Source organism: Tribolium madens, unplaced genomic scaffold, assembly GCF_015345945.1.
Source record: "Tribolium madens isolate multiple individuals breed KSU strain unplaced genomic scaffold, Tmad_KSU_1.1 Scaffold_97;HRSCAF=244;Tcas5.2_LG3a, whole genome shotgun sequence".
NCBI lineage: Eukaryota > Metazoa > Arthropoda > Insecta > Coleoptera > Tenebrionidae > Tribolium > Tribolium madens.
In genome coordinates, this window is record NW_025401069.1 from 12482678 (window position 1) to 12507475 (window position 24798).

Sequence of the window (24798 nt, forward strand, 5' to 3'; positions counted from 1 at the left end):
TAAATTAGAAAAAAAAAATTAGTTCAAAGTGTGTGGACTTTTTGAAATTTTTTTAGTGCATTTGATTTGTCTCACTGAGACGAACAAAATGATATAAAATTTGTCAAGTTGTCGGCCTGTGTTATCCCCTCGAACGTCCGATAACCCAAGTTCGTATTCAAGTTACAACGTTTCTATTCTTGTTTTATCCCGGGGAGATTATTTATTTCAACAAATTTGTATAGTCTCTTAACTTTTGCACTTGGAAGTGGATTTCTTGCCTGGGGATAGCCAACGCGCCGAGATTTACTTCTGAACTACGAGTCTCGCTTCCAGTCGTCTTTTTCTCCTCTTCGTCTCGCTGTTATTTATTTGAAGTTTTAATGTTGTGTTAGAGCTTCAAATCTGATTTTCTCCCAGAAACATTAACTTTTCTAAAAGCGACAAAGTTTCGACGCCGAGACAAAACAAACAGTTCGAAATTTTACGCATTTGCATTTGGACGGGATTCCGGAATGATTATTTATGGAGGGAATTCGGAATAAAAACACAGTTTATTTATTAAAACACAATTTATTTCCGACCGAAAGTACTTTGGACCAGGCACGGGGGTAGTTGTTCGATGAGACTCAAAGGATTGACCTCCACTGCCACCATTTCATCCTCGGAAATCCAGCTCAGGTGCACCAGGTGCTGCAAAGGTTAAAAAAGCAGGGTGCCAAAGGAGTTTTGCAGGACTAAAATTATTAAATGTCCTTACTTTGTATTTTTTGATACAACGAACGACGATCTGGTCGCTGCTTTCGCCGTGGGTTTTTCGTTTCTTGGATTCGTTGTTGGTCACAGTCTGAAAAACGCAACAGCTGGAATAAGCCAAAGATTTTGGTTAAATTGTACAAACACCGAGCGCAAAATCCGGTAATACCGTGATTGATCACGACTGTCATTATACGCTTATAAGACAAATAGTCTTATATCCGATTTGGATGGGAAAGCGTTACCGCACATTCCGTCTTATTTGTTTAAAAAAATCGTTTTAATTTTGGCTTGAAAATAAATGAATCTTGAAATTTATCTTAGAAACAACAAGACAAAGTCATGTTTGTTGTCTTCACATTATATTAAAGCTTTAGAAAAAATCGCTACGTGTTATTATCAAGCAAATAATCTAATACTATATTATAACACAAGGCACACTTGGCGTGCAAATTAAAAAAAAAATTTTTTTCTGAAAGTGAAGTGCCTTTTATGTTGCAAAAAAGACAAGATATTATTGGAAAAAGTTGTTTACAATCAACATTTAGATCCTTATATCAAATTTCAAATTCATCGGCCAACTATGATTTTTAATTTTTTTATGTTTATTTGACAAATCAAAGAATTTTATTTTTAAGAGTTCTTTTATTAGGAATAAAAAATGTCATACTTAAATTACTAAATAACAGAAAAAAAAATGGAAAATCAGAAAATCATAATTGACCGATGATTTTGGAGGGGAAATTTTATTGCTTTGTTAGCTTTTGCGCCGAAGACTGAGTTACACCAAACAAACTTATTTTTTTCAATTAAAACAAAATCAAAACAAAATGAGAAGGAAACTATAAACAAATTTCCAACTTAATAGAAATAGAATAAAATAGAAATAGAATACGAGTAAAAAATGTGTACAAATGTCTAAATAACTAAAAGATTTTGAGGGGTTATTTCTTAAGAAGAGAAATATGTTCAGAACTGCTTTCTAAGGTCCTAAAGGACTTTTTTTTCAATTATTTCAATAATCGGCTGAGATAAATTTACAAAAATTTGCACCCGGAGTATTTTTTAGCAATTTTTTAGGTGGTGGAGGGTCAACTTATTTAAGGCGTATAATTTTGTTTTGAATTTTTTCCTACACATTCGAATACGATTTTACTTTATTTCGAAAAGCAACTCTTGCAGTAAGTTTTCTCATACCAGGTGAATAGAAAGTATGGAACCAAACATTTTTTGCTTAAACTAAAAACATATTTTTATAACACTTCAATTTTTATTAATTATTACACCGGGTGGGGCATCTGTTACGCGCAGAACAAAAATCCTCACTTCTAGTTAAATAAAATTGTTGGTATTTTTCACATTTACCTATGCATTATTAAAGTACATTTCATAATTTTTTGGTAATTTTTCATTTACAAACAAAGCCAAAAATAAATAAAGTGATTTTCTCCTAAAATGTTGAATTTTAATTTTTATTCTGACTTACGCAGATTCCTGTAATTGTTTACGAAATCAGAAAAAAATACCAATTAGATTTTAAATTAGGTAAACGCAATTTTCAATTTTAACTTTGAAAATCATTTTTATGACCTGCTTCTTGTACCATCGTAAATTTAGGTGACAATGGAGAACTGTAATTAGGGTAAGATTCCAAGATTTACAAGAATAAGAGATTTCAAAGTGGTCGGCTACCAATAAATGATTCTTTCGTTGGAAAATTATACCATTTTGTCATAAATCACGCGTCTGGTTTGTGTTTAAATAAAAAAGCGATTATTTAATTAACCAAGTCAAAATTTGTAATTGTGATATCAAAGTTTGATGCGCTAGCAGGTAGATTTATTTAATGTAAAAACTTGATAGGTAAATTAACAGAAAGTATTCATAAATCACGCAAAACTGTTACGGCCTCATTCATTATCAAAAAAATTTAGAAAAATTCTCAAATATACCCTATCAATAATTAGTTAGGTATATGAAATATCGCCAGTTTTAATTAATTAGAAGTCGCAATTTATATCAAGTGCGCGTAATCGATGCCCCACCCGGTATTCTGAAGGCTAATGATTTTAAAAAATCACTTGGTTCCATTCTTTTTCGACGAAAAACCGAACTTTTTTCGTATATTGACTTAAAGAATCATTACCAAAATATTTTAATGTTTTTTCAGACATCCTGTATAAACCACACAAGAATAAAAGATATAAACTCGCTCGGCCTGTTTGTATGTCTCGTAAATGTGTTGCATTTCTTAAAAAATCAGTTATGAAATTGTGTGCAATTTGCTGGCGGATTTATGAGGGCTTGAATTGGTCTGAGCGGCTCTAGGAGCGCAATTTCGCTTTATAGATGTTGGATGATAAGCCTTGGTGTTTCGCGGCGCCATTTTTTGCCTCTCTGTTCATATATTTATGATTTTTTGTGTCCGAGTCAATATTGGCAAATCTGTTCGTGGACGTTTAAAAGTGTAGTTTTTATGAATTTTTTTCCCGCCCCCAGCGCTCATGTATTTTTCTCCTCGTCGCGTCTGCTAAAAAGCCAGACAAATAACAGACGTAAATATAATCTAAATTGCAAACAGACGAAAAGAATTCGCTAAAGTGCACTTAGTCAAAGTCATCATCCTGAAATAGTGACAGAGAAATATGCATCATGCAAATGTGCAATTTCCATTCGAGCCACTGCGGGATTACCTCCGATTCAAATTCATAATTCCACGGGGCTCAGGTATCAATCAAAATGATTGAGCTCGTTATGTCTAGCTCGAACAATAACGCAAAAATAAAAACGACGAGTGCATTATATCTCTCGACAAGTTTTCGCGCTACTTTTCTCGCTCTGCGATGCAATAGTGCGGAGACTGCGCCCCACAAACGCCGTCTTCTCGCCCAGGTTACACAACCGATTTTTTACACCAATAATTTGCAGCGAACGAAGATGGATGGTTATATTCAACAACGTACCTAGTCATAAATTATTCCGTTAAAAAGCCCCCAGAATATCAAACGACACACAATGATCGTTTGTCTACTCGACTCTCTTCGCACAAAAGAGACAAAAAATCCACTACGAGTGTCGGAATGATTTAGATTCTTAAGACTAAATGAGCAAAGTTCGCCGATTTGCAGAATCATTCCCCTTGTTCCGTTTGTACGGAAAATTTACTTTTTGTTACAGAATTTTACTCCTAGTGGTCAATAATCATTTTCATTATTGACTATTAATTAGCAAAACAATATTCTTTCTAAGATAGGAAATTCAAAGTGCCGAAATATAAAATTACTCCAAATGCATGCATAGTAGTCCAAAAGACCCAGATAGTGTTAAAACGTTGTAGATACGCAAAAAATTATTTTTTGAAGAATTTTGGACTGAAGCAGATAGACTGCCGGCGGCGTGGTGGCGTAGCGACATAAGATTTAGAGAATTTTGCGTCGATTGATAACACGTAGCATCATCAGTATTATTTATAAGGGCGTTGGAAAATTCACAACTGACATTGTGTCTAATCTAGAAATGAATTCTCAACATTTTTGATGTTCACCACCGAAAATTCGAGAAATTGGAAAGTTTATTGAAACCAATTTACTTCCAACGGCATTGTTACCAACATTCAAAACAAATGTTATACTAGGGTTTGAAAACACCCAATCAAGTTCGCTGATAGCCTTGTTAAAGACGCAAAATTGAGAAAAAAAAATCCACACCACTCTAAATAAGTTTTAAGAACATTAATTTATTAGTAGGTATGTACCTATTTACTGTAGTAATTAATAATACATAATTTACATTATTATTTAACATTAAAATTTACTTTCTGCACAATAAAAGAAGAGCAATTTTATGTTTTAATATTTAAGACTTCTTTATAAACCCTTTCTTCACACATTATATTCAGATTGTAGATTAACATTTGCAAAAAAAACGTTTAAAAATTTCTCAAATAGAAATGCTCAATTTAAAAAAATGTAAATTGAGTCTCTTGAAAATATCGTGTTACAAAAGTCAGTTGGAAAGACTAAGAAAATGTCAAGAAATACCGGCTTAAGAAATTTCTTAAAGAAATGCGTAAAACAAAAAAATGTCAATCGAGACTTGTTTAAAACATCGTGTTGCAAAAGACATTGGGGGAGACTATTAGAGCCTATCAGATTTTGTAAAAATTTACACACTATCACTGGATTGCAAATATTTTATTATAATTAATAAAAACTCACACTATCGGTTTTTGTCAAAATTTATATTTGTTTCATTATTTATATTTATTTAAATTTATTTCGCCCCTTTTTAAACCTATCTGATTACACAATTTTTCTGCTAATACACTAGAAATCTATATTTTTTGTTAGTTCAGTGGGTACATCTAGTTTTTGTTATGTCGATAGAAACAATAAATTAATGTCATAACCTCAAATTAAAATATTAAATTAAATTACACATTCCTTGGCCAAATTTCTTTTATATTGGCCTCTTATAGTCTTAATCAACACTTCACAAATCACTGCCTAACTATTTCAAGTCGACCATCAGTGTGCAAATTAACTGGGTTTACATCGTTTTTGGCGTACGTTTCATGCATTATTTTCGTCATATCACAATGTCAGAATAACCTTAATTTACACATTTCTTCGCCAAAATTCTTAATAAAATAAAGGGCTCTTGTGTGTTAAACAACACTTCACGACTTACCATCTAGCTTTTTATCTTTCGAGATGGTTTTTTATAAAGACGACAATATTTCGGTCGGCGGCACATTGTACCATCAAATCATACCAACCAAAACCAACCTTTGCACCAGTAACGTACACTTCGGTTTTTCTATCGTTTTCGTTTGATTTTCTTCAAGAGTGTGAGCCACATTGACGCGAAATATCAACAACTGTCAGAAGTGTCAGATTGAATGATTGAAATGCAACGCACTCTTGGTTCAGGTTTTTTTAAACGTTAAATTTTGGCACTTTTAGGCCTTTTTCAAACATGAAAGTCTCGCGTTCGATAGTTTCTTGATTAAATTTTCGTTTTCTATCTTTGCTTAGCCTCCGCATTTTGCCGTTTTTCACTTTTAGCATGTCCAAAAATTCAACAACAAAAACAATTGCTATTGCGCGAGAGAGATGGTTAAATTAATTTTTATACTGGTATGAGAGCGTTGGAGCTATCACGTTTTAGTTATAACATTCTGGCATTCTGATTTATCTTATTCACTAATGAAAAAAGCAAAAATTTAATCCCTCCATTACATTCAGACATTCGTCGTCGAAATTTCATCAGATTTAGCAGGACGAGGCTTCCCCTACCCGGTCATTTTTGATGCAATCCGTTCAACAAGTGGTTTTTTAGTAGATTTAATTCCGCTTATGGCCCTTTATCAGCCCGCCATCTCCTCGTGTCCGTCTAGACCGTGGCATAAAGTTGTACCGTTGGCCGTCATCCAATTCCCGATGATTGGCGACAAAATGGAAATTTCAGCTCGCGTCGATGACACGTTGATGAATATTTCCGTTTTATCATCAACGAGGGGGTTGTCATCGCTCGCCGTCATTAATAAGTCACGCTTTCAGACGCGATTATTGTGTAAACGCGACTTTATTTGCTCTATCGGAAGCAATCAATTCTCGAGTGGACACTTGAAACGTAATTGGTTACAGGAGGACTCCCTCGTGCCGTCTTCGCCGGTAATTGAAACGGCCGCACGATATGCATATTTGGCGCTTTTAGGGGGTTGGCAAGCCTGCGCTCGAGACTTTGATGTGTTTACCGAGAAAATGCAACTGACAATCATCGTCTCGAAAAATTGGAGTGTCATATCGAATTCGCTCGAATCTGGAGCGAGATATGACGTTCCAATTGCGCGTCGATTCCCTTCGAAAGTTTTGCAACTCGTCGCCATCATGAAATTACGTCAGAACGTTCGGCTTATTCCCAAATGAGAGCATCTGAACTAGACGGCTACCTGACACAACTTTCCAACTACTACACTACGTGAAAATTACAAATTTATTCATTTGGCTTCAGCTTGAGTTCAACATCAAAACAGATTTATACCACTTCAAATGGAGTTTCTTTCGATGTAAACCAACTTCTTACTTGATGCTCGAGAATAGATTAACACTAGTTTTAATTAGTGGTCAATTTCATTATTGACCAAGAGCACCATTTGATTAGAGATTGGTAAATACAGATATTGGAGGGTATTACACTAATACAGGGTGTTAAAAAAAGATTGTAAAATATTTCAGACGGTAATAGTATAGACCAAAACAAACAAAAAAGTCTTAATAAACATGGATTCGGAGATACCGACGATTATTCGTTTTTTGAAACATATATACATTATATTCAATCTGTTCGAACAAAAAAAAAACTTGTAAAAATTCTAAAAATTTTCATATTCAATTTATTACAACTTTTTTGTTTATTTTGGTCCTTAAATATTTTCCAATATTTTTTAACACCCTGTATAACATCTAGAACATTATTATTAAAACTATTATCATCACCAGTACTAAAGAAAGTTTTTCGAGATGAAATTAACGCAAAATCAAATAAAAAGACTTAAACCTCCTAATTAATAAACATCGGAATAACCCCACCTCTAATTCTTCTATCTTTGTCGAAACTGGGTTTTAGATGAAAAAAATTATCTTTGATTTTACACCGAAATTTCGAAAAAATTAAATTTTTTGCTTAATCTGAAACGAACAAATGTGTAATTAAAACTTTATCATTCTGACTCATCAGTGGAAAGAAAAGTTAATTTTTCTTTTGATTTTGATTTTTTTCTCTGCTTTTTAAATTCATCAAATTGGCGGTTAATTTTTTTTGTAAACAATGTCACTGACAATTAATTAATTAACTGAATAAAGATTGTTCTTGTTAAAAATGACTTTGTTTTTTATCTCAAAGTTGTTTTTTGAGTTGCCATTTATTAAAATTATGTTTTACACAAACATTTTTGTTATTTAACTTGCGTAAACTCATTTGTCAAAATGACATCGGTATCAAAAAAATAAAACCGCCAAAGCAGAGAAATATTAACTTTTCTTTCCACTGAGTCAGAAGAATGAAGTTTTAATTTCAGATTTGTTCGTTTCAGTGAAGCAAAAAAGTTTTTTCTCTGCAGTTTTGACCTAAAATCAACATTTTTTTTCTCCTTTTGTAAACTCAATCCGGAGACATCTGTACAGGGTGTCTCAAGTTTTAAGGCCGGCGCAAAAATAAATATTTCTAATTGATTAAAAAAATTGCTAGTGCAAAATTATATAGACTTCACTTTAATGTTTTAATAATTGGTCAAAATTTGTGGCATATGTTAGTTAGACCATAAAAACCAAATTTAGAATTTTTTTTTTATTAATTGGAATTTTTTCTAAATGATAAAATTCACACTATTTTCTCAAGTTTTCATCTTTTACTTTTTAAGCAATCGTTTCAAATATCAATGAAAGCTTACTTTAATTTCTGACAGCGCGGATGTTTTTACTTTTATTCAAAAATTTTCTTACCGTCCAACGTGAAACGTTTGCAAATCTTTAACGTGTTATTTGTTGTAATAATAATAATTTTTCTTTTTATTCTTAGTTATGCTTTTCTTTTTGTTGCTTCTAATTGTTAATTCCGTAAAATATAAGATTATTTAAATAATTCAACTTAACTTTTCATCTGGTTAACCCGTAGTTTTATTTTCTTCAAACTAAGAAAAAAAATTCCTCAAAGTTTTTTTAATTGATTAATATTTGTTGTAAACAAATTTATTCGGTATTAAATTACCGAATTATTTTTATAAATTCAATGTTTGACAATTAGTTCCAAAATCCTTTATTATTTTTCTAGCAGCACACTGCAATATGTTGTTAGGAGCCGAGCCACATAAACTCACTTTTACTCCGAATAACATTTACTATTTTATCCGCAAACGTATTCTGATCGAAAGTAAGAAGCAACACTAAAATTGACAAGTAAATCAACAAAATAATCAGAAAGTGTTAAGGTTTTGGAAAGTGTTTAGTAATTTAACTAGTGCAGTTAGTAGTGCAAAATGTAGAATGCTGATGATCTACATGTACCTCTCCGAAAGAAACAACATTACTAAACGTCAATGGTTAAAGTAAAAACGCTTAGACGCAAAAATGGATTTTTTTACTCCATAGACATAAGAGTGGTTACTTTTGTGACATTTGCGTATAAATTAATTTAATATTGAAACAATTTTTTAAACACTGGTCGCGAAATATTACCCCATCATTGAGTATACCAAATACCCCTCAAAATGTACAGGGTGCTGCATTTTGGATGTCCGAATAGGGAATCTCCGAAACTAAGAGGTTTAGCCAAAAACGAGTAATACATTTTGGGGCTCATTTTTTGAGGAAATAATATTGGTTAAAACCGCATCTCGCTATCGTCTTTTGTTTTCGACTTATAGACAAAAATTGACATTTTAGTGAAATCTAAAAAAATTCATATATTTGTTATTATAGAAGACACAGATTTGAAATAAAGAGATTTAACAGGCACTTTTTTACGTAGGATTTAATAATGTAGTTAACAATTGTTTTCAGTTGTTTGTTTAGCCGTAATAAAATAAATTTGTATTTTTTTATATGGGAATCATAGATGGCTATGTCATTTTTAAAAAACTTGTTTTTTTTCTTATTTAAAAAATATATATTTGTAACAAATTATTATAATACATTTTTAGCAAAAAATTATCTTTGATTTTTGTTCGCAGTTGGCCATGAAAAAATGTTGCATCTTCAACTATAAGGATTTAAACTATATTATTCAACCAATGTCAGTAATGAAAGAGTTTTCTAAGTACTAAGTAATGAAAAAAATGCAAAATAAATCGTAAATCAACTTATTGGCAAATAATAATATTTCTTTGTTTTAAACAAGTTAACATTACCATTGTAACTTCTAGTGATACATAGAGTGTTGTAAAAAAAGCCGCTTAAATTCTTCAATAAAATATATTTTATATGACACAAAAATGACAATATGGCTATTCAAGTACCCAAATTCCATCTATGTGAAACGTTATCCTACCTCCATTAGATCACCAAAAAAATGTTTTTCTAATTGTGTTGACTGTTGACACATTTGTTTTTCCTATTTTTGGATTTTTTAAAAATATGTAATAATTTTTTCTGAGGCGCTGGCATATTTGTTCAATACTTCTACAGTATCGTATTTTTTAAATTTTTATAATTTTATGTATTTTTTTCATCTATTTTACAGTTCACAAAACTCTTATTGATTATTATTTACACATTTGGAGTGAAATAGTTTTTCCATGGCCACCTATTATCAAACAAAATATGTATTTCATGTTCTAAGTATAATAATAAAAAAATATTCTGTTACAAATATATATTTTTTAGATCAGAAAAAAATGAGCTTTCCAAAATTGCCATAGCCGCCTAAATTATTTTATTACGGCTAAACCAATAACTCAAAAAAATGTTAACTACATTATTAAATTCCTATTAAAAAAGTGCCTGTATAATATCTTTATTTCAAATCCGTATCTTCTATAATAACGAAGATATATTTTTTTTAGATTTCGCCAAAATGTCAACTTTTGTCAATATTATGTATCACTCGTTTTTGGCTAAACCTCTTAGTTTCGGAGATTCCCTATTCGGACATCCAAAATGCAGCACCCTGTACATTTCCCTCACACCCCTCACTGAGGTCATTACATCGTGCACCATTTGTTATTACCCCCCTTGCCCCGTCCACCCAAAAGCAATTAATAACGTCTGCTGTCGTCCCGACGCACCTATCCAGAAGAGTCATCACACACGTCGTATGTGGCCCCCAACCGCCGCCACCTTCCGCCCCCACCTTCCGCCCGACAAAACATCGCATCCTTGTAATGCAATTTGCGATAGCATCGCTTCGGCGATTTATCACTGTCGAGTCGTTCTATTCAAGAGACGCTGCAAGAGTTGCCATTCACCGGAGCCCCGGCAAAACAGTGATTAATTAACATGCATTTCGTCCGGGGCTATGCAAACGCTGACTTATCGAGGTGTTCAGGTGGCACAAGGGACGCACCACTTTCCTATTGATGGACTCGCATTCATCACGAAGGCCCCCACAAAGGTCGGACGTGACGCGAATGATAGCGGCGGTCGGTCAACCGACGATTTTGAATAGGCAAACTGTTGATTTTTTTTCCAAAAGAGAAAAATGGTTGCGAGCAAGTTGTGACACCTGAACGAGAATCGAACCAAACGATGTCAAAAACGACGAACACGAACCGATTCAGACAATTCCATTGATGTCGACACGTAATTTGATGTACCGTTTCGAGGAATCGGCGAGAACGTGCAAACTGGATTAAATGGAGAACTACAAGATTTACGTGAATTAATGATGCCCTTTCAAGTTCATTATTGTTTCAATGCGAGGTTCTCCACGCTCAACAATTCGATACAGCATTGCAACTCGATACAGGCACTTGCATAACTTGACTCGGATTTTTTTTAATACAGGCTGTATTATAAAAAACGCCCCAAACCATAATTCCATTATTTTTAAAGACATGACAATTCTTCTTGTAAAAAAGTTGAACAGTTTCTTGTCATCTGTTGTTCGACTTAGATGCTCAATCAATGCTGCCCCTGTTTCACCGAAGGTGACCTTAATTTCAGTTTCTTAAATGTAATACCCTGTATATTTTAGTATTCTTAGATTCTTCATGAAATTGTCTCTCAACAAGTTTACTTACTATTATTTATCACTAACTTTTGATTTTAGACAATTTGATAATTAAATTATATAAAATAGGCTGTGGAAAGAATAGAACATTTTTATTTATTTTATCTAAGACAAGCAAACGATTGATAACGAAAAACTGTTCAACTTTGAGCAAAAAAATATTATAACGTCTTTAAAAATAATGAAATTATGGGGCGTTTTTTATAATACAGCCTGTATGTCAGAAAGAAATTAATTTATCCGCAAACGTAACGAAAGTGACCACTTTTATGTCATACCTTTCACCCATGGAGGAGATTCTATTTTTGCGCTTAAGCGTTTGATTATTATTTTCAACTTTGATAATTTTTTTAAACAAAACTTTTTGGTAATATTAAAAGAAATTGCACATATCTGTACCAAAAAAACTAATATCTTTTAAATTATGAAAAAAAAATCTCTCTTAGAAATTAGAAAGTTGAATAAAGTCCAAAATATACTGTAACACATTAAAAAATCTAATCTTAAAAAACATTTAATTTATCTTTTTAATTTTTGAAAACGAGCCATAAATACAAATTTTACAGCGCTTGCCGTTTTTATAATCACCCTGTATATCTTAATAATTTTCCACCAAAGTGCACTCCTTGATAGGTACCGATTTTTACTCTTAAAATTGAAATTAAATGAGCTGAAAAATTTTGACATTATTTGACAAATTTAACATTTTCTTTTACCATTATTTTTAAATCTATCTACAGACTTAAAACCTGTAACTGTTGATCTATGTAGAAACCTGTAACTGTTGATCTATGTAGAGACCTGTAACTGTAGATTTATCTGTAGATCTACAGACCTGTAGAACTACCTACAGACCTGTAGCTATAGATCAACAGGGTGTGTCAGAACTAGCGCCCCAGAGAAAAATTTCAAGGAACATCAAAAAATCTTAAAAACATTCTACCTGTCAAAAAATTTTGACATTTATTTTTTGGTATTTGATATTTTTTATGTCTATTTAATGATATTGTTGAACTTGAATATGTTTTTTTTTTATAATTATTTAGTAAAAGTACTAACATTTTGCCAATAAAAGCCAAAAAAAAAACAGAGTTACAATTTAGGATACAGCTTTCTTGTTTCCTCTTCTAATACCCTATAGCAAAAAAACTTCGAAAATTGTTTTTCCAACAGAAGTAAATAGAGTCAAAGTTCAAAATTTAAACTCTCATAACTTCGACATTTTTATAGATAACTTTTTTTAACGTTTTTTCCATGTTCCTGGTATCTTACCTTATAATCCATTTTATTAAAATTGGCATAACAGTAAGTCATGATTGAGTAAACCATGCTTTAAATGTAAAAGAGGCTTTACTTATTAAGGAACTAAATTTGTCACTAAAAAAGTGAGGTTAAGATAGTTAACAATTTTATTTGTAAAAATTTCACAGGTTTTCAGAGAGAGTTTTTGTCCATAAAAAGTTTAACACCCTGTTTTATCCTTTTGTAGGTGTAGTTTTAACACCAAAAACATACATTATTTGATTTGAAGAAAGTAACTTGGCTTTATTCAAATTGGTATACTGCATTTCAGTTGATAATAGAATTGTCAAGGTCACAAATCTACGGACCTGTAGACCAATCTACAGACCTGTAAATCTATCTACAGACGTGTAGATTTATCTACAGACGTGTAGATTTATCTACAGACCTGTAGATCTTTCTCCAGACCTGTAGATCTATCTGCAAACCTATAAATCTATCTACAGACCTGTAAATCTATCTACAAACCTGTAGATCTATCAACAGACCTGTAAATTTGTCTATGGCCCTGTAGATCTATCTACAGGCCTGTAGATCTATCTACAGACCTGTAAATCTACCTGGCACTAATTTTGGAGATTTGAATTAAATTTTATTTTCGATTTGTTTTTAATTTTGTTTAATCAGACTTTAACTGTGATTGGTTATTTTATGTTGGTGAGGCAGATCAAATGCCTCTGGCATTACCTACATACTCTGGATTGAAATTGTTGTTTTGTTTATTTCCTTAATGCATAAATAATTTTTTATACCTTCCAATTTTTATTTTCCCTCGTCAATAATTCAATAGTTACACTTACCTTTTCTTTGTCGATGACCAAAACGCTGTCATCATCATGCAAAATGATCACGTGATTTACCCTCGGATCGAAAGTAATATTCCGAATTGGTGAAAACCTAGCCGTCAATTGTTTCGGAATATTTCTTGATAAAAACCTCGAAAATTTCGTCAATTCTCTCCTATTCAAATCATATTCAATAATCTATAAAAAAAACATTAATTTTTGTCCATCTCCAAAAAATAACTTACATTATTATTATTAAATGCAACAACTAAATTCGTTGAATTTGGTTGAATAGCCATCGCAGTCGGACTTAATTTATATTTTGGTAATTTACAATAAAAAACATATTGATCATTCTTCAAAGTCCACACAGCAATATTACCTCTAACATCACCCCCCACCAAAAATTGGGCGGAGTCAGCCACCGCCAATAACACAATCGTATCCCCAAATTCTACAAACAAAAGCTAATCATTTGGTAACCCAAACAAAACGCCTACCTGATTCTGTATTTATATTTTGTATCAAGACAGTGTTACAGTTACTAGAGTCTAACCCCACAACCTGTAAACCCCCAGAATTTGGCGCCAAAATCAACCGATTATCTTTCGTAAATTTTGCATTGACACAGGGAGCCACCCCTAGCCCCTCTGACTCAATCGGGACTAATTTAGGGGTAGTTTCCCCACAATCTAACTTCAGTAACCTAACCCCTAATCTCGTACTATACAAAATTAGAGTACCATCATCCGAAATGGTACTACAAATAATCCCTTCCTTTTTTTCAACCCCTTCGTCGTCGGTCACCACTTTTTGCAACACCACCAACTTCCGGGGGGCTTTCTCGACTTGGTACAGCCCCGTGTGTTTATCACGCTCGCCCCCAGTCTCCCCAAGACTCCAAATTTCGATAAATTTGGGGTAACGTAACATCACGTACCGCGCTTTTGCACATATAGTCACACACGGGTTTTGCAAAATTGGGGGGTACTTGAGAAGAGTTTTCGGGGGGTGATAACTACAAGTCAAGTACCCGTCAACCCCACTCGAGTACAATTTATTGCCGTTGAGGGCGAGGGCGCGAACGTCGTGGTCGTGGATTTTTCGTTGGATGCTACGGACCCACTTATGAGCCCCTTCTTTGACCTCAATTCGGACATAATTGACTATGTTGGGGTCAATACCGGCGCAATAAAGGGAGTCTCCGTCTTCTGAGAGGCAAAGTGAAAGGATATCGGCGCGGTGTGATTGATATGATTCAAGCTGGGCCCCCACTTTACCATCCCAAACAGTCAAAATCCCACGGGAGTCGCCGCTGATTATTGTGAAGTCTTGGGTGATGGCAAGACACCACACTATAGTCGGTTTATTGTGCTCAGCACGGCCAGGGATCATTTTATGTAACGCTTGGTCTAAAAATTATAAGTTTTTTTTGGTACATTATTTAAAAAAAAATACTTGTTTTAACGCTCCAAATGCGGATCGCATCCATGCTCCCAGACACGATAAATTCTCCAGAATTATCAAACTTTATTGCCAAAATACGCCCCTCTTGCTTATCTAAAAACTTCTCAAACAACACCTCATCCTCCGTTACTTGGAAAATGTTCAAATATCCCTGTTCTGTCCCAATCGCGATTTGAGTTTTCTGTTTGTTCACATCTAGACAGAAAGCGGCCTCACCGGTGACCACAGACCGACTTTTCACATCCAATTTCACCAAATCGTACTCAACTAAAAGCCCGTGAAGCCCCACACTAAACAAGCGAGAATCGCACCATGCGAGGCCCTCAATACTAAAATTTTCAGTCGACGACGCAATTGTGCGTTCGATAAAGGCACAGTGAGTCAGATTCCATATTTCAATACTTGCATCAGACCTAAAATCGTTAAATAAATGAGTAGAACTAAAAAAGTGAGGTTATAATACCTCGACACGGCTAATTTATTTTCCAGAGAGAGAGCCATACAGTAAACTGCCTTAGGTTTAGGTTTATAAAATCGCACATTGTGGATCTTGGGATTCGACGGTGTGCCCATTTTTAATCAATTAAACACTTTCAAACACTAAGCATAACCTCAAACTTCACTCTCACGTGTTGTTTATTTTTTCAGTGACTTTAGTAGTATCAGATTGGTAGTGTTTCTGGTACTTGAGCCACCTTGACCGAGAGGTTTTTCTAATTTTTTTGTTTAATGCCACGCAAATAAAAATGTCAATTCTTATAAAAGTGTAAGTATTAATGTTTGTTTTTTGTTTGTGTGTTTGCATTGTACGCAACGTCTCTTTTTCGTTTTTTTTTACCACACTTGGCGCGTTTTTGGTGTCATAAAGTTGGTGCTCGTGTTTTTTGTTTGACACAACTTCAATAACCTGTGTCAAGTTGTGCAACTCTTGAAATGTAAAAAGTGTTGGATAAAACGCAAGTGAAACATTGAAAATGGGTCCCCCGAAGCGCTCCAGCAGCAAAGCCGAGGGCAAGTCGCGGAAGCGCAAAAAGGAGGAGGAAGAATGGACGTACGAGGAGGAGGACGTGAACGAGTCTGAAGGGGCTGCAGTGCCGGGTGCTGCGGCTCGCGACGCCGAAAAGAACGACCAGAGCGTGCAAGAGGACGAATTCGGGGCCAAAGACTACCGCTCCCAGATGATTCTCAAGCCCGACAACGCGTCGAGACCGCTGTGGGTGGCCCCCAACGGCCACATCTTCCTCGAGTCCTTCTCGCCGGTTTACAAACACGCCCATGACTTTTTGATCGCGATTTCGGAGCCCGTGTGCCGGCCGGAACACATCCACGAGTACAAACTCACGGCGTATTCGTTATATGCCGCCGTGAGTGTGGGGCTGCAGACCAATGACATAATTGAGTATTTGAATCGGTTGAGTAAAACGAGCATTCCGGACGGTATTGTCGAGTTTATTAAATTGTGCACGTTGTCGTATGGGAAAGTCAAGTTGGTGTTGAAGCACAATAAGTATTTCGTGGAGAGCCCCCATCCGGAGATTCTCCAAAAGTTGTTGAAAGACCCGGTGATTCAAGAGTGTCGCTTGAGACGCAACGAGGAAGGGGACGAGTTTATAACCCAAGTTCAGGAAAAGAAAAACGTTCCGAGTTTTGTGGCTAAACCGGTCACTGGGGACCAAACCGACTCCTCCGCCGTCCCCGATGACATCACGAACTTTTATGACAAACTCGACAATGAAGAGGATGAAGATGAGTCGACTCTTCAAACTGTCTCATTTGAGGTCAATCAAGAAAAAATTGAAACGATCCAAAAACGTTGTATTGAGCTCGAGTACCCCTTATTGGCCGAGTACGATTTCCGAAATGACACGATTAACCCCGATATTAACGTGGATTTGCGCCCCTCGGCGGTGCTTCGCCCCTACCAGGAGAAAAGCCTCCGGAAGATGTTCGGTAATGGTCGGGCCAGATCGGGTGTCATCGTCTTACCCTGCGGCGCGGGTAAATCCCTCGTGGGCGTAACGGCGTGTTGCACCGTCCGGAAACGAGCTCTAGTTTTATGCAATTCGGGTGTTTCCGTCGAACAATGGAAACAACAGTTTAAAATGTGGTCAACAGCGGACGACAGCATGATTTGTAGATTCACCTCAGAGGCGAAAGATAAGCCAATGGGGTGCTCCATTCTGGTAACCACCTATTCGATGATAACACACACCCAACGAAGGTCATGGGAAGCCGAACAAACCATGAAATGGTTGCAGGAACAGGAATGGGGGATCATGGTACTCGATGAGGTTCACACAATTCCCGCGAAAATGTTTCGACGGGTTTTAACCATCGTTCAATCCCATTGTAAGTTGGGTTTGACGGCGACTTTGCTCCGCGAAGATGACAAAATCGCCGATTTGAATTTTTTGATTGGTCCGAAATTGTATGAAGCCAATTGGTTGGAGTTGCAGAAGAGAGGGTTCATAGCTCGGGTGCAATGTGCCGAAGTGTGGTGTCCGATGACACCCGAGTTTTACCGAGAGTATCTCGGGTGCAAAACAAGCAAACGTTTGTTGTTGTATGTCATGAATCCGAATAAATTTCGAGCAACGCAATATTTGATACGTTATCATGAAAGAAGAGGTGACAAAACAATAGTTTTCTCTGATAATGTTTTCGCTTTGAAACACTATGCGATCAAAATGAACAAACCGTATATTTATGGCCCCACCTCCCAAGGGGAGAGGATCCAAATCTTGCAAAACTTCAAATTCAATCCGAAAGTCAATACGATTTTCGTGAGTAAAGTCGCTGATACGTCGTTTGATTTGCCGGAAGCCAACGTTTTGATCCAAATCTCGTCACATGGGGGGTCCCGGAGACAAGAAGCGCAACGTTTGGGGAGGATTTTGAGGGCGAAAAAAGGGGCCATCGCCGAGGAGTACAACGCCTTCTTTTACACTCTAGTATCACAGGATACAATGGAGATGAATTACTCGAGGAAAAGACAGAGGTTTCTGGTCAATCAAGGCTACAGTTACAAAGTTATTACAAAGTTGGCAGGCATGGATGAAGAGCCTGATTTGATGTATAAAACAAGGGAGGAGCAAGGCCAGTTGTTGCAGCAAGTGTTGGCTGCTAGTGATATAGATTGTGAGGATGAGAAGGTCCCAGGTGAGGGTGGGAGAGGCGCTGGGGGTTCAGGGAATCGGAGGACGGGGCAAATGGGGTCGATGTCGGGAGCCGATGATGCGGTTTATTATGAGTATAAGAAGGGTGCAGCGAGTCAGCATAAGCATCCCTTGTTTAAGAAATTTAGATATTGAGTGGTTTGTGTTAATAAAGTTTTTTATTCTGATTCATTGTTTCATTTCTTATTTCCTAAATTGAAACCGAATATTCCTCTACGTTTTGTAACAAGATCTGGTTTAAAATATTGGAAATTTAATACATATAAAATTTTTAAGTAGGTTACCGTTGGTTTTTGGAATCATTACATGAAAAAAAAAGGATCAGAGTTGTTACATTTTTCGGGAAAATAAGTGTTTTCAATGGCTCACAAAGCCTGTAAAATTTGATGAAAATAACTTAAGTAGTTTTGAAAGAATGGATTTTAATTTTTATCCCGAAAAATTATCACCCTGTATATCCGCAAGGATGCTTTATAAGACTATCATTTATTTGACAAATAAGTGTTATTTATTATAAAATATAACCCTGTATAATTTGATTCAAAATTATCGAACCAATTCTTGAATGTTGATAGAAGACTTTTAAGTAAGCATAAAAAAAAAATTTTCGAGCCTTTTTTTGAGAAAAACAACTATCAATTTCCATATTATCATTTTAGTTATTTTGTTTCCGACGTTGTCAGATTTAATTTATTGTTGAATGTGCTACTTTGTTAAATAGGACACAGATAAGTGATTATTTTTCGACAAGTATCTATTCAATCTTGCAAGATCTGCCGTTTCCGCTAACTAAATTCAAAATTACAAATCTAAACGGTCAAAAATTTAATCCAAAATCTAATCTTTGAAAAGGAATATCTCGTCAAAAAAGGCTCAAACAATTTTTTGTCATGGGAACTTTTGAATCACCCTCTATTTGATTTATTTTCATTCAACTAATAAAAAAATAACATCATTTGATAGCTCAGTTTTGAGGTTCAAATATTGCTTCACATTTATGAATAACCCTGTATAAAATAAGGAACAACAAATTAATATTCTCTATTTTCTAGTACCGAACAAGCGAATTTTTAAAATCTAGTGAGTTTAGGTTTTCGGTGTTGGCACGGAATGCAAATACTTTTAGAATAAAAAAAAACAAAACCAAAACTTCTGATGCGTTCAAACTGACAATATTGTACCCTGCTGTGTTCCCTCAATAAAAATATTTTATATTTGTCGTTGCATTCGTCGAAATCGTTCGGAACTACGCCATCAAAAAATTTACCAGATGTTGGCAATATTGGTTATCTGTGACATTTCTTAAATGATGCGGTTTGATTTCACAGCAAGTATTTAATTTAATATTGAATATTTTTTTAAATTTCCAGGTAATTTAATAATTTAGAGGACATTGTGTTGCCAACCTAAATACACGTAAGTTCCCTAGCGCAAATTATTTGAATTTTTTTCGAATTTTTGACACTTTTTGAAATTGGTAGTGTATATCACACGGCCAGAAACTGTTTTGCAAGTGTAAGCACAACAAATATTCGATTGACATTTTGTTTTTCATTAGATTCAAATATCACTAAAATTGATCAAATTCAAACTTGAGAAAAACTCCATTTTTTCAGTCCTGGGGGCCACTTGTCTTCGCATTGGGCCATTCTGGAGCTACAGGGCGACCTAAAATCCCACAGCGACACCAGCTTCGAAGGCAAATTCATCGGCGACTTGCACTTTACAAAATCGGGGACTCCCGTACTAATAATCGGACACCACCTCATGTTCGGCAAAGAGATGAAAATGGAGAAACCTTTCGCCCTCTTAGAGAAACAAAACGGGGATGAAGGAACCGAATATATGGTCAAAACCATAATCACGAGGAAAATCATCTTTAAAACACGACCCAAACCAATCGTCAGTAATTAATTTATTGCGTCTATTTATAACTATTTTTTATAAAAGTTAATTAATAAATAACATTAAATCAGACTCGTTTGATCGTTTAGTTGCAAATCGAAGGTGGCAGGTATGGTGATTCCCCCGGTATCCACAGCCTCCTCCGAATGTTCCGTATTGAGGAAATTCTGCGTTTCGTCACTCGATTTGGACTCGTTATCTTCAACTGGCCGTTTTTCGACTTTTTGTTTCTTCTTCTTCTCCAATTCGTGACACTTGACGTGTGCTAAATACGACCGACAATTGATAGTCGTGTACTTACACAAAGTACACGCATAAGTCCCCTCTTTCCCGGGATGTTTATTGGCCAAATGGACTTTATAAGCCGACGTTTGAATCGACTGGTAGTCACAATACGGACACGAGTACTTCGCCGCCTAAAACAACCCGAGTAAAGCCGACCCTTTCCGACTCCCACCGACTCACCCCGAAGTGACGCATCGTGTGTTTCCGCAAACAATTCCGATCGCCGGTTTTATACTCGCAATAGGAACAATGAAACGGTTTATCCCCCGTGTGTTGGCGATGGTGCAACTGCAACATTTCTTTGCGGGCAGTTTGGTGCCCACAAATATTACAAATGAAAGGCTTGAACTTGTCATGGACGAATTTGATGTGCTTTTTGAGACATTTCGAATTGGCGAAAAATCGGTCGCAAAACTCGCACTGTTTTGTCGTAAACGAATCAGGGACTTCGTCGGGGGCCTTGTGCACAATTTCGTGATTTCGCAACTGATTCAACTGTTTAAAAGCCTTACCACAGGACGCACAAACAAACGGCTTTTCCTCATTATGAATGGCCATATGATTCATAACTCGCACTACAAAACAATCAGAAAAATCACCAGATTAGAGAGAAAAGCAGTGTTGCCAGGTTTGGTGAAATTTCACCAGATCTGGTGATTTTCAAGTTAGTTTGGTGATTTGGTAAAAACTTTTGTAAAAATTCTTGAAAATGACAATTTATTTTTGTCTTTTTTTAATACTTTTTCAACTAGAAACACAATTATTTCGCGAAATTTCGTTAAGAACAATTAAAAAATTCAATAAATTCGACCAAAAACGGCGTTATTTTTGCCTTTTTCAAGTGTTTAAGCATGTTTTTGAGATAAATACAAAGAAAATTCTAAAAAAAATTGTTGAAGCAGGCAAAAAATTACAAAATTAAATCGAAATTGATATTATTTTTAGCTTGTTTCGATAAACTTATTTAGTTTTTGAATCAGAGGCTCATTTATTTTGCAAAATCTTGCCCAAACACGCTTAAAAATCACAAAAATAATTGGTATTGATGTTGTTTTGTTTGTTTTACTCGATTTAACTGGTTTTTGTGTAAAATGAGACAAAAACAAGCCGAGAATGTTTTTGAGCATGTTTTTTTTGCGAGATTTCGCTAAAACGAACTAAGAAATCAACATATTAAGTCGAAAATTACATTAATTTTGCATTTTTTTGAAAGTTTTAGCATGTTTTTCAGCTCAAAAGTCAATTATTTCGAAAACAAGCCAAAAAAACATACTTTTTTCCTTTTTCGAAAGTTCAAGCAGATTTTTAAGCTGAAAACTGTTTCTTTGCGAGAGAAAAAAGATTATGTTATGATATTTTACCTAACTATTAGGCTTTAACTTGATTATTTCGTCAAATTTTCTAAAAGAAAAAATAATTGAAAATTACTAAAATGGTTAAAAATAGTTCCATTTGTTTTTTACAAAATATTACTAAACAAAGCCGAAAATGACAACTTATTTTAGTTTTTTTAAATGCTCTTTCAGCTAGAAACACAATTATTTTGCAAAATTTTGTCAAAAACAAGCCACAAATTCAACAAAATAGCCCAAAAACGGCGTTTTTTGTCTTTTCCGAATGTTTAGAGATGTTTTTGAGAGATAAAAATACAAAAAGATTGAAATATTGCATTGAAATAGGCTAAAAAATTACAAAATTACATTCAAATTGATATCATTTTTTAGTCAAAAAAATTACAAAATTAAATTGAAATTGATATTTTTTAGCCTGTTTCGCCCGACTTGCTTTGTTTCTGAAGAAAATTCTAAAAAAATTGTTGAAGCAGGCAAAAAATTACAAAATCAAATCGAAATTGATATTATTTTTAGCTTGTTTCGGTCAACTTACTTACTTAGACAAAAATAAGCCGAGAATGTTTTTAAGCACGTTTTTTGTAAGATTTCCCTACAACGAACTGAAAAATCAACATCTCAAGTCAAAAATTACATTACTTTTGCGTTTCTTGAAGGTTTTAGCATATTTTTTAGCTCGAAACGCAATTATTATAAAAACAAGCCAAAAAAACAAAGAATTAAGCCGAAAATGATATAATTTTGTGCTTTTTCACAAATTTTTAAACTGAAAACTCTGGTTTTTTGCGAGTTTGCCACAGCGCAGCGGGTCAAAAATCACTAAATTGGTATAAAAAAAGATTACATTATGATATTTTTACCTAACTCTTAGGCTTTAACTTGATTATTTCGTCAAATTTTCTAAAAGAAAAAAATAATCGAAAACCACACCAAATTGGTTAAAAATAGTTCTATTTTTTTGACAAGATATTACTAAACAGAGCCGGAAATGGCAACTTATTTTAATTTTGTCACAAATTCAAAAAAACGGCGTTTTTTGTGTTTTTAGAGTGTTTAAGGATGTTTTTGAGAGATAAAAACACAAAAAATTCAAAATAATGCATTGAAACAGGCTAAGAAATTACAAAATTATATTGAAATTGCTATCATTTTTTTGCTTATTTCGACCGACTTCGTTTCTGAACCAAAGGTTCATTTAATTTGCAAAATCTTGTCCAAACCTAAATAAAAACGCAATTATTTCGCAAAATTTTGTTAAAAACAAGTCGAAAATTCACAGAATTAAGCCGAAATGCATGTCATTTTTGCTTTTTTGAAGAGTTTAAGCGGTTTTTTAAGCTGAAAACTGCGTTTTTTTAACCGTACAAATCGTAATTTGGTGAAAATTTGGGGAATTTTTCGACCCAGATCTGGTGAATTTTGTTTTTGATCTGGCAACACTAGAGACAATTACCAGAACTGTAGGACTTGAATTCGTTGCACATCGGACACGTCAAGAGCCCCAAATCGATCGAATGGCACTTCCACATGTGCATACTACAAATCCGCCAAATCGAAAATTTGCTTTTGCACACGGGGCACATAAACTGTTTTTTGTTTTGATCGACGTGACAGTCCTCGTGCCGTTTCCGGGACTCCTCCTTGTCGAAACGCAGGGGGCACCCTTTTATCGAACACTTGACCTTACGTAACGCTTTCTGTTTTTTCAAAAGACTAGCGGAAATGGCCCGAGATGAGCGTTTTTGCTCAGTTCCACTTTCCGGTTTGTCTGGGGGGACTTTATCGGGGGTGACGGGGGTCGGAACCATTTTGTGTTGCTAATAAATAAATTAATAATAAAAAAATTGAGAGTAAAACTCACTGTTATCATATGTTGTTTCAAATCTTCTTTATTCGAGAATCCACTACCACAATCGCTGCAGATGTACAAAGTGTACTTCTTCCTATCTTTATTCACGTTTAAAATCGAGGTCATTTTGGTGCCATTGGGGGGCAAAGCCTCGTTCGTTGGCGGCCCTTGCAGGTCTTTCCCATGCTTTAAATTAATATGAGCGGTGATATCATCCACGTTTTCACACAGAAATGAGCAAAGTTTGCATTTATTGGCCTGGACTTGGGTATAAAAATTTTCAAAATTGACACTTTTCTCCTTCCCAACATTGAATAAATTTTTATTGATCGTGGTTACAGTCCCGTCGATGTTCAATAATTGAATCACTTCAACATTTTCCTCGTTTTCGGCCCCTTCCTCTTGACTGTCTTGCGTGTAAGTTATGGAATATGCGTCCCCATTGATCACATGAGTGACTGTCTTTTCCACTTCGTTCTCTTCCACTCGCAAAAGGACGTCGTTTGAGAGAATTAAGCGGTTCTGGTCCCCATTTGAGTAAAATGTGACAGTGTTGTCTTGTTTTGACTCATTTTGAGGGATATTTTCATTGTCTTCGGTCAATAATTGTACGTTGGTGCTAGTTGACTCACTATCGTTGTTCTCTGGGAAAAAAAGTTGAGTTTTTGGGGGTAAATGGCCGAAATTTACCGTCAGCAATGAGGGGGCCACTGAGCAGAATTGGGAAACCCTCAGACGGCCAATCTGAGGCAATCTCCGTGAAAATCGGCTCCACGGGGAAAGCATCGTTAAGACCATCCTCGCTACTGTGCAAAAGGTAATTGTGGGGGCCGTCATTGAACAACTTTAAATATGCCGTAGACTCATCCTCGGTGTCCATGACCCTACCAATGGGGCCTTAAATTGACCATTTCGCCATTATGTAATCTGAAAATGAATAAATTAATGATTGAGGTAAAAACAAGTGACATAACCTCACTTTTTTTTATTATTAAAGTTTTTAAACACGAAATTGTCTTTTAGACCGGTAGTAAGGGTCGTGTGTGGCTGAACTCACTTTTGTTCTGTATTTTACTTAGCAAACTGCAAAAAAACAGTTAAATCTTGAAAATAATATTAATTTGTGGTTATGTTGACTTCTCTGCGCGTGCGCAGTAAAGTCGTCAAGGTTAAAAAATTCAAAATATTTTCCAAAAGGCAAGTAAAACGACATT

The 24798-nt window shown here is 35.0% G+C and overlaps 4 protein-coding genes across 5 annotated transcripts; 2 read left to right on the forward strand and 2 right to left on the reverse strand.

Moving 5' to 3' along the window:
• Positions 1-532: 532 nt before the first annotated feature.
• On the reverse strand, positions 533-15814 carry LOC123014863 (U3 small nucleolar RNA-associated protein 4 homolog). The gene is made up of 7 exons (XM_044414155.1): positions 15481-15814; positions 15009-15430; positions 14051-14962; positions 13796-14004; positions 13566-13748; positions 740-826; positions 533-672 (listed from the first exon to the last, which is right to left on the reverse strand). Exons 1-7 carry the CDS (start codon positions 15588-15590, stop codon positions 553-555), a joined length of 2043 nt encoding a protein of 680 aa, XP_044270090.1. The 5' UTR covers positions 15591-15814; the 3' UTR covers positions 533-552.
• On the forward strand, positions 15615-20170 carry LOC123014870 (chromosome transmission fidelity protein 8 homolog). 2 transcript variants are annotated; one of them, XR_006413343.1, is made up of 3 exons: positions 15615-15783; positions 19564-19609; positions 19810-19951. XR_006413343.1 is itself a non-coding variant. In XM_044414166.1 (2 exons), exons 1-2 carry the CDS (start codon positions 15764-15766, stop codon positions 20105-20107), a joined length of 318 nt encoding a protein of 105 aa, XP_044270101.1. In that variant the 5' UTR covers positions 15654-15763; the 3' UTR covers positions 20108-20170. The 2 variants fall into 2 exon arrangements, 1 of the variants encoding a protein (XP_044270101.1); XM_044414166.1 differs by lacking the exon at positions 19564-19609 and having other exon boundaries at positions 15654-15783; positions 19810-20170.
• Positions 15842-18360, forward strand: LOC123014862 (general transcription and DNA repair factor IIH helicase subunit XPB). The gene has a single exon (XM_044414154.1). It carries the CDS (start codon positions 15992-15994, stop codon positions 18326-18328), a length of 2337 nt encoding a protein of 778 aa, XP_044270089.1. The 5' UTR covers positions 15842-15991; the 3' UTR covers positions 18329-18360.
• LOC123014864 (zinc finger protein 260-like) lies at positions 20094-24732 on the reverse strand. The gene is made up of 6 exons (XM_044414157.1): positions 24564-24732; positions 24275-24511; positions 23597-24228; positions 23189-23552; positions 20564-20958; positions 20094-20514 (listed from the first exon to the last, which is right to left on the reverse strand). Exons 2-6 carry the CDS (start codon positions 24462-24464, stop codon positions 20161-20163), a joined length of 1935 nt encoding a protein of 644 aa, XP_044270092.1. The 5' UTR covers positions 24465-24511; positions 24564-24732; the 3' UTR covers positions 20094-20160.
• Positions 24733-24798: the final 66 nt, after the last annotated feature.

Excerpts from the sequence above, each read along its gene's own strand:
- LOC123014863 (XM_044414155.1), bottom strand. The coding sequence starts at position 15,590 with ATGGGCACACCGTCGAATCCCAAGATCCACAATGTGCGATTTTATAAA. Across the intron at positions 14,963-15,008 it reads CATTTGGAGCGTTAAAACAA|ACCAAGCGTTACATAAAATG; the intron begins GTATTTTTTTTT and ends TATAATTTTTAG. Across the intron at positions 673-739 it reads GTTGTATCAAAAAATACAAA|CACCTGGTGCACCTGAGCTG; the intron begins GTAAGGACATTT and ends TAACCTTTGCAG.
- LOC123014870 (XM_044414166.1), top strand. The coding sequence starts at position 15,764 with ATGTCAATTCTTATAAAAGT. Across the intron at positions 15,784-19,809 it reads ATGTCAATTCTTATAAAAGT|TCCTGGGGGCCACTTGTCTT; the intron begins GTAAGTATTAAT and ends CCATTTTTTCAG.
- LOC123014862 (XM_044414154.1), top strand. The coding sequence starts at position 15,992 with ATGGGTCCCCCGAAGCGCTCCAGCAGCAAAGCCGAGGGCAAGTCGCGG.
- LOC123014864 (XM_044414157.1), bottom strand. The coding sequence starts at position 24,464 with ATGGACACCGAGGATGAGTCTACGGCATATTTAAAGTTGTTCAATGAC. Across the intron at positions 24,229-24,274 it reads TGGCCCCCTCATTGCTGACG|AGAACAACGATAGTGAGTCA; the intron begins GTAAATTTCGGC and ends TTTTTTTCCCAG. Across the intron at positions 20,959-23,188 it reads ATTCAAGTCCTACAGTTCTG|TGCGAGTTATGAATCATATG; the intron begins GTAATTGTCTCT and ends ATTGTTTTGTAG.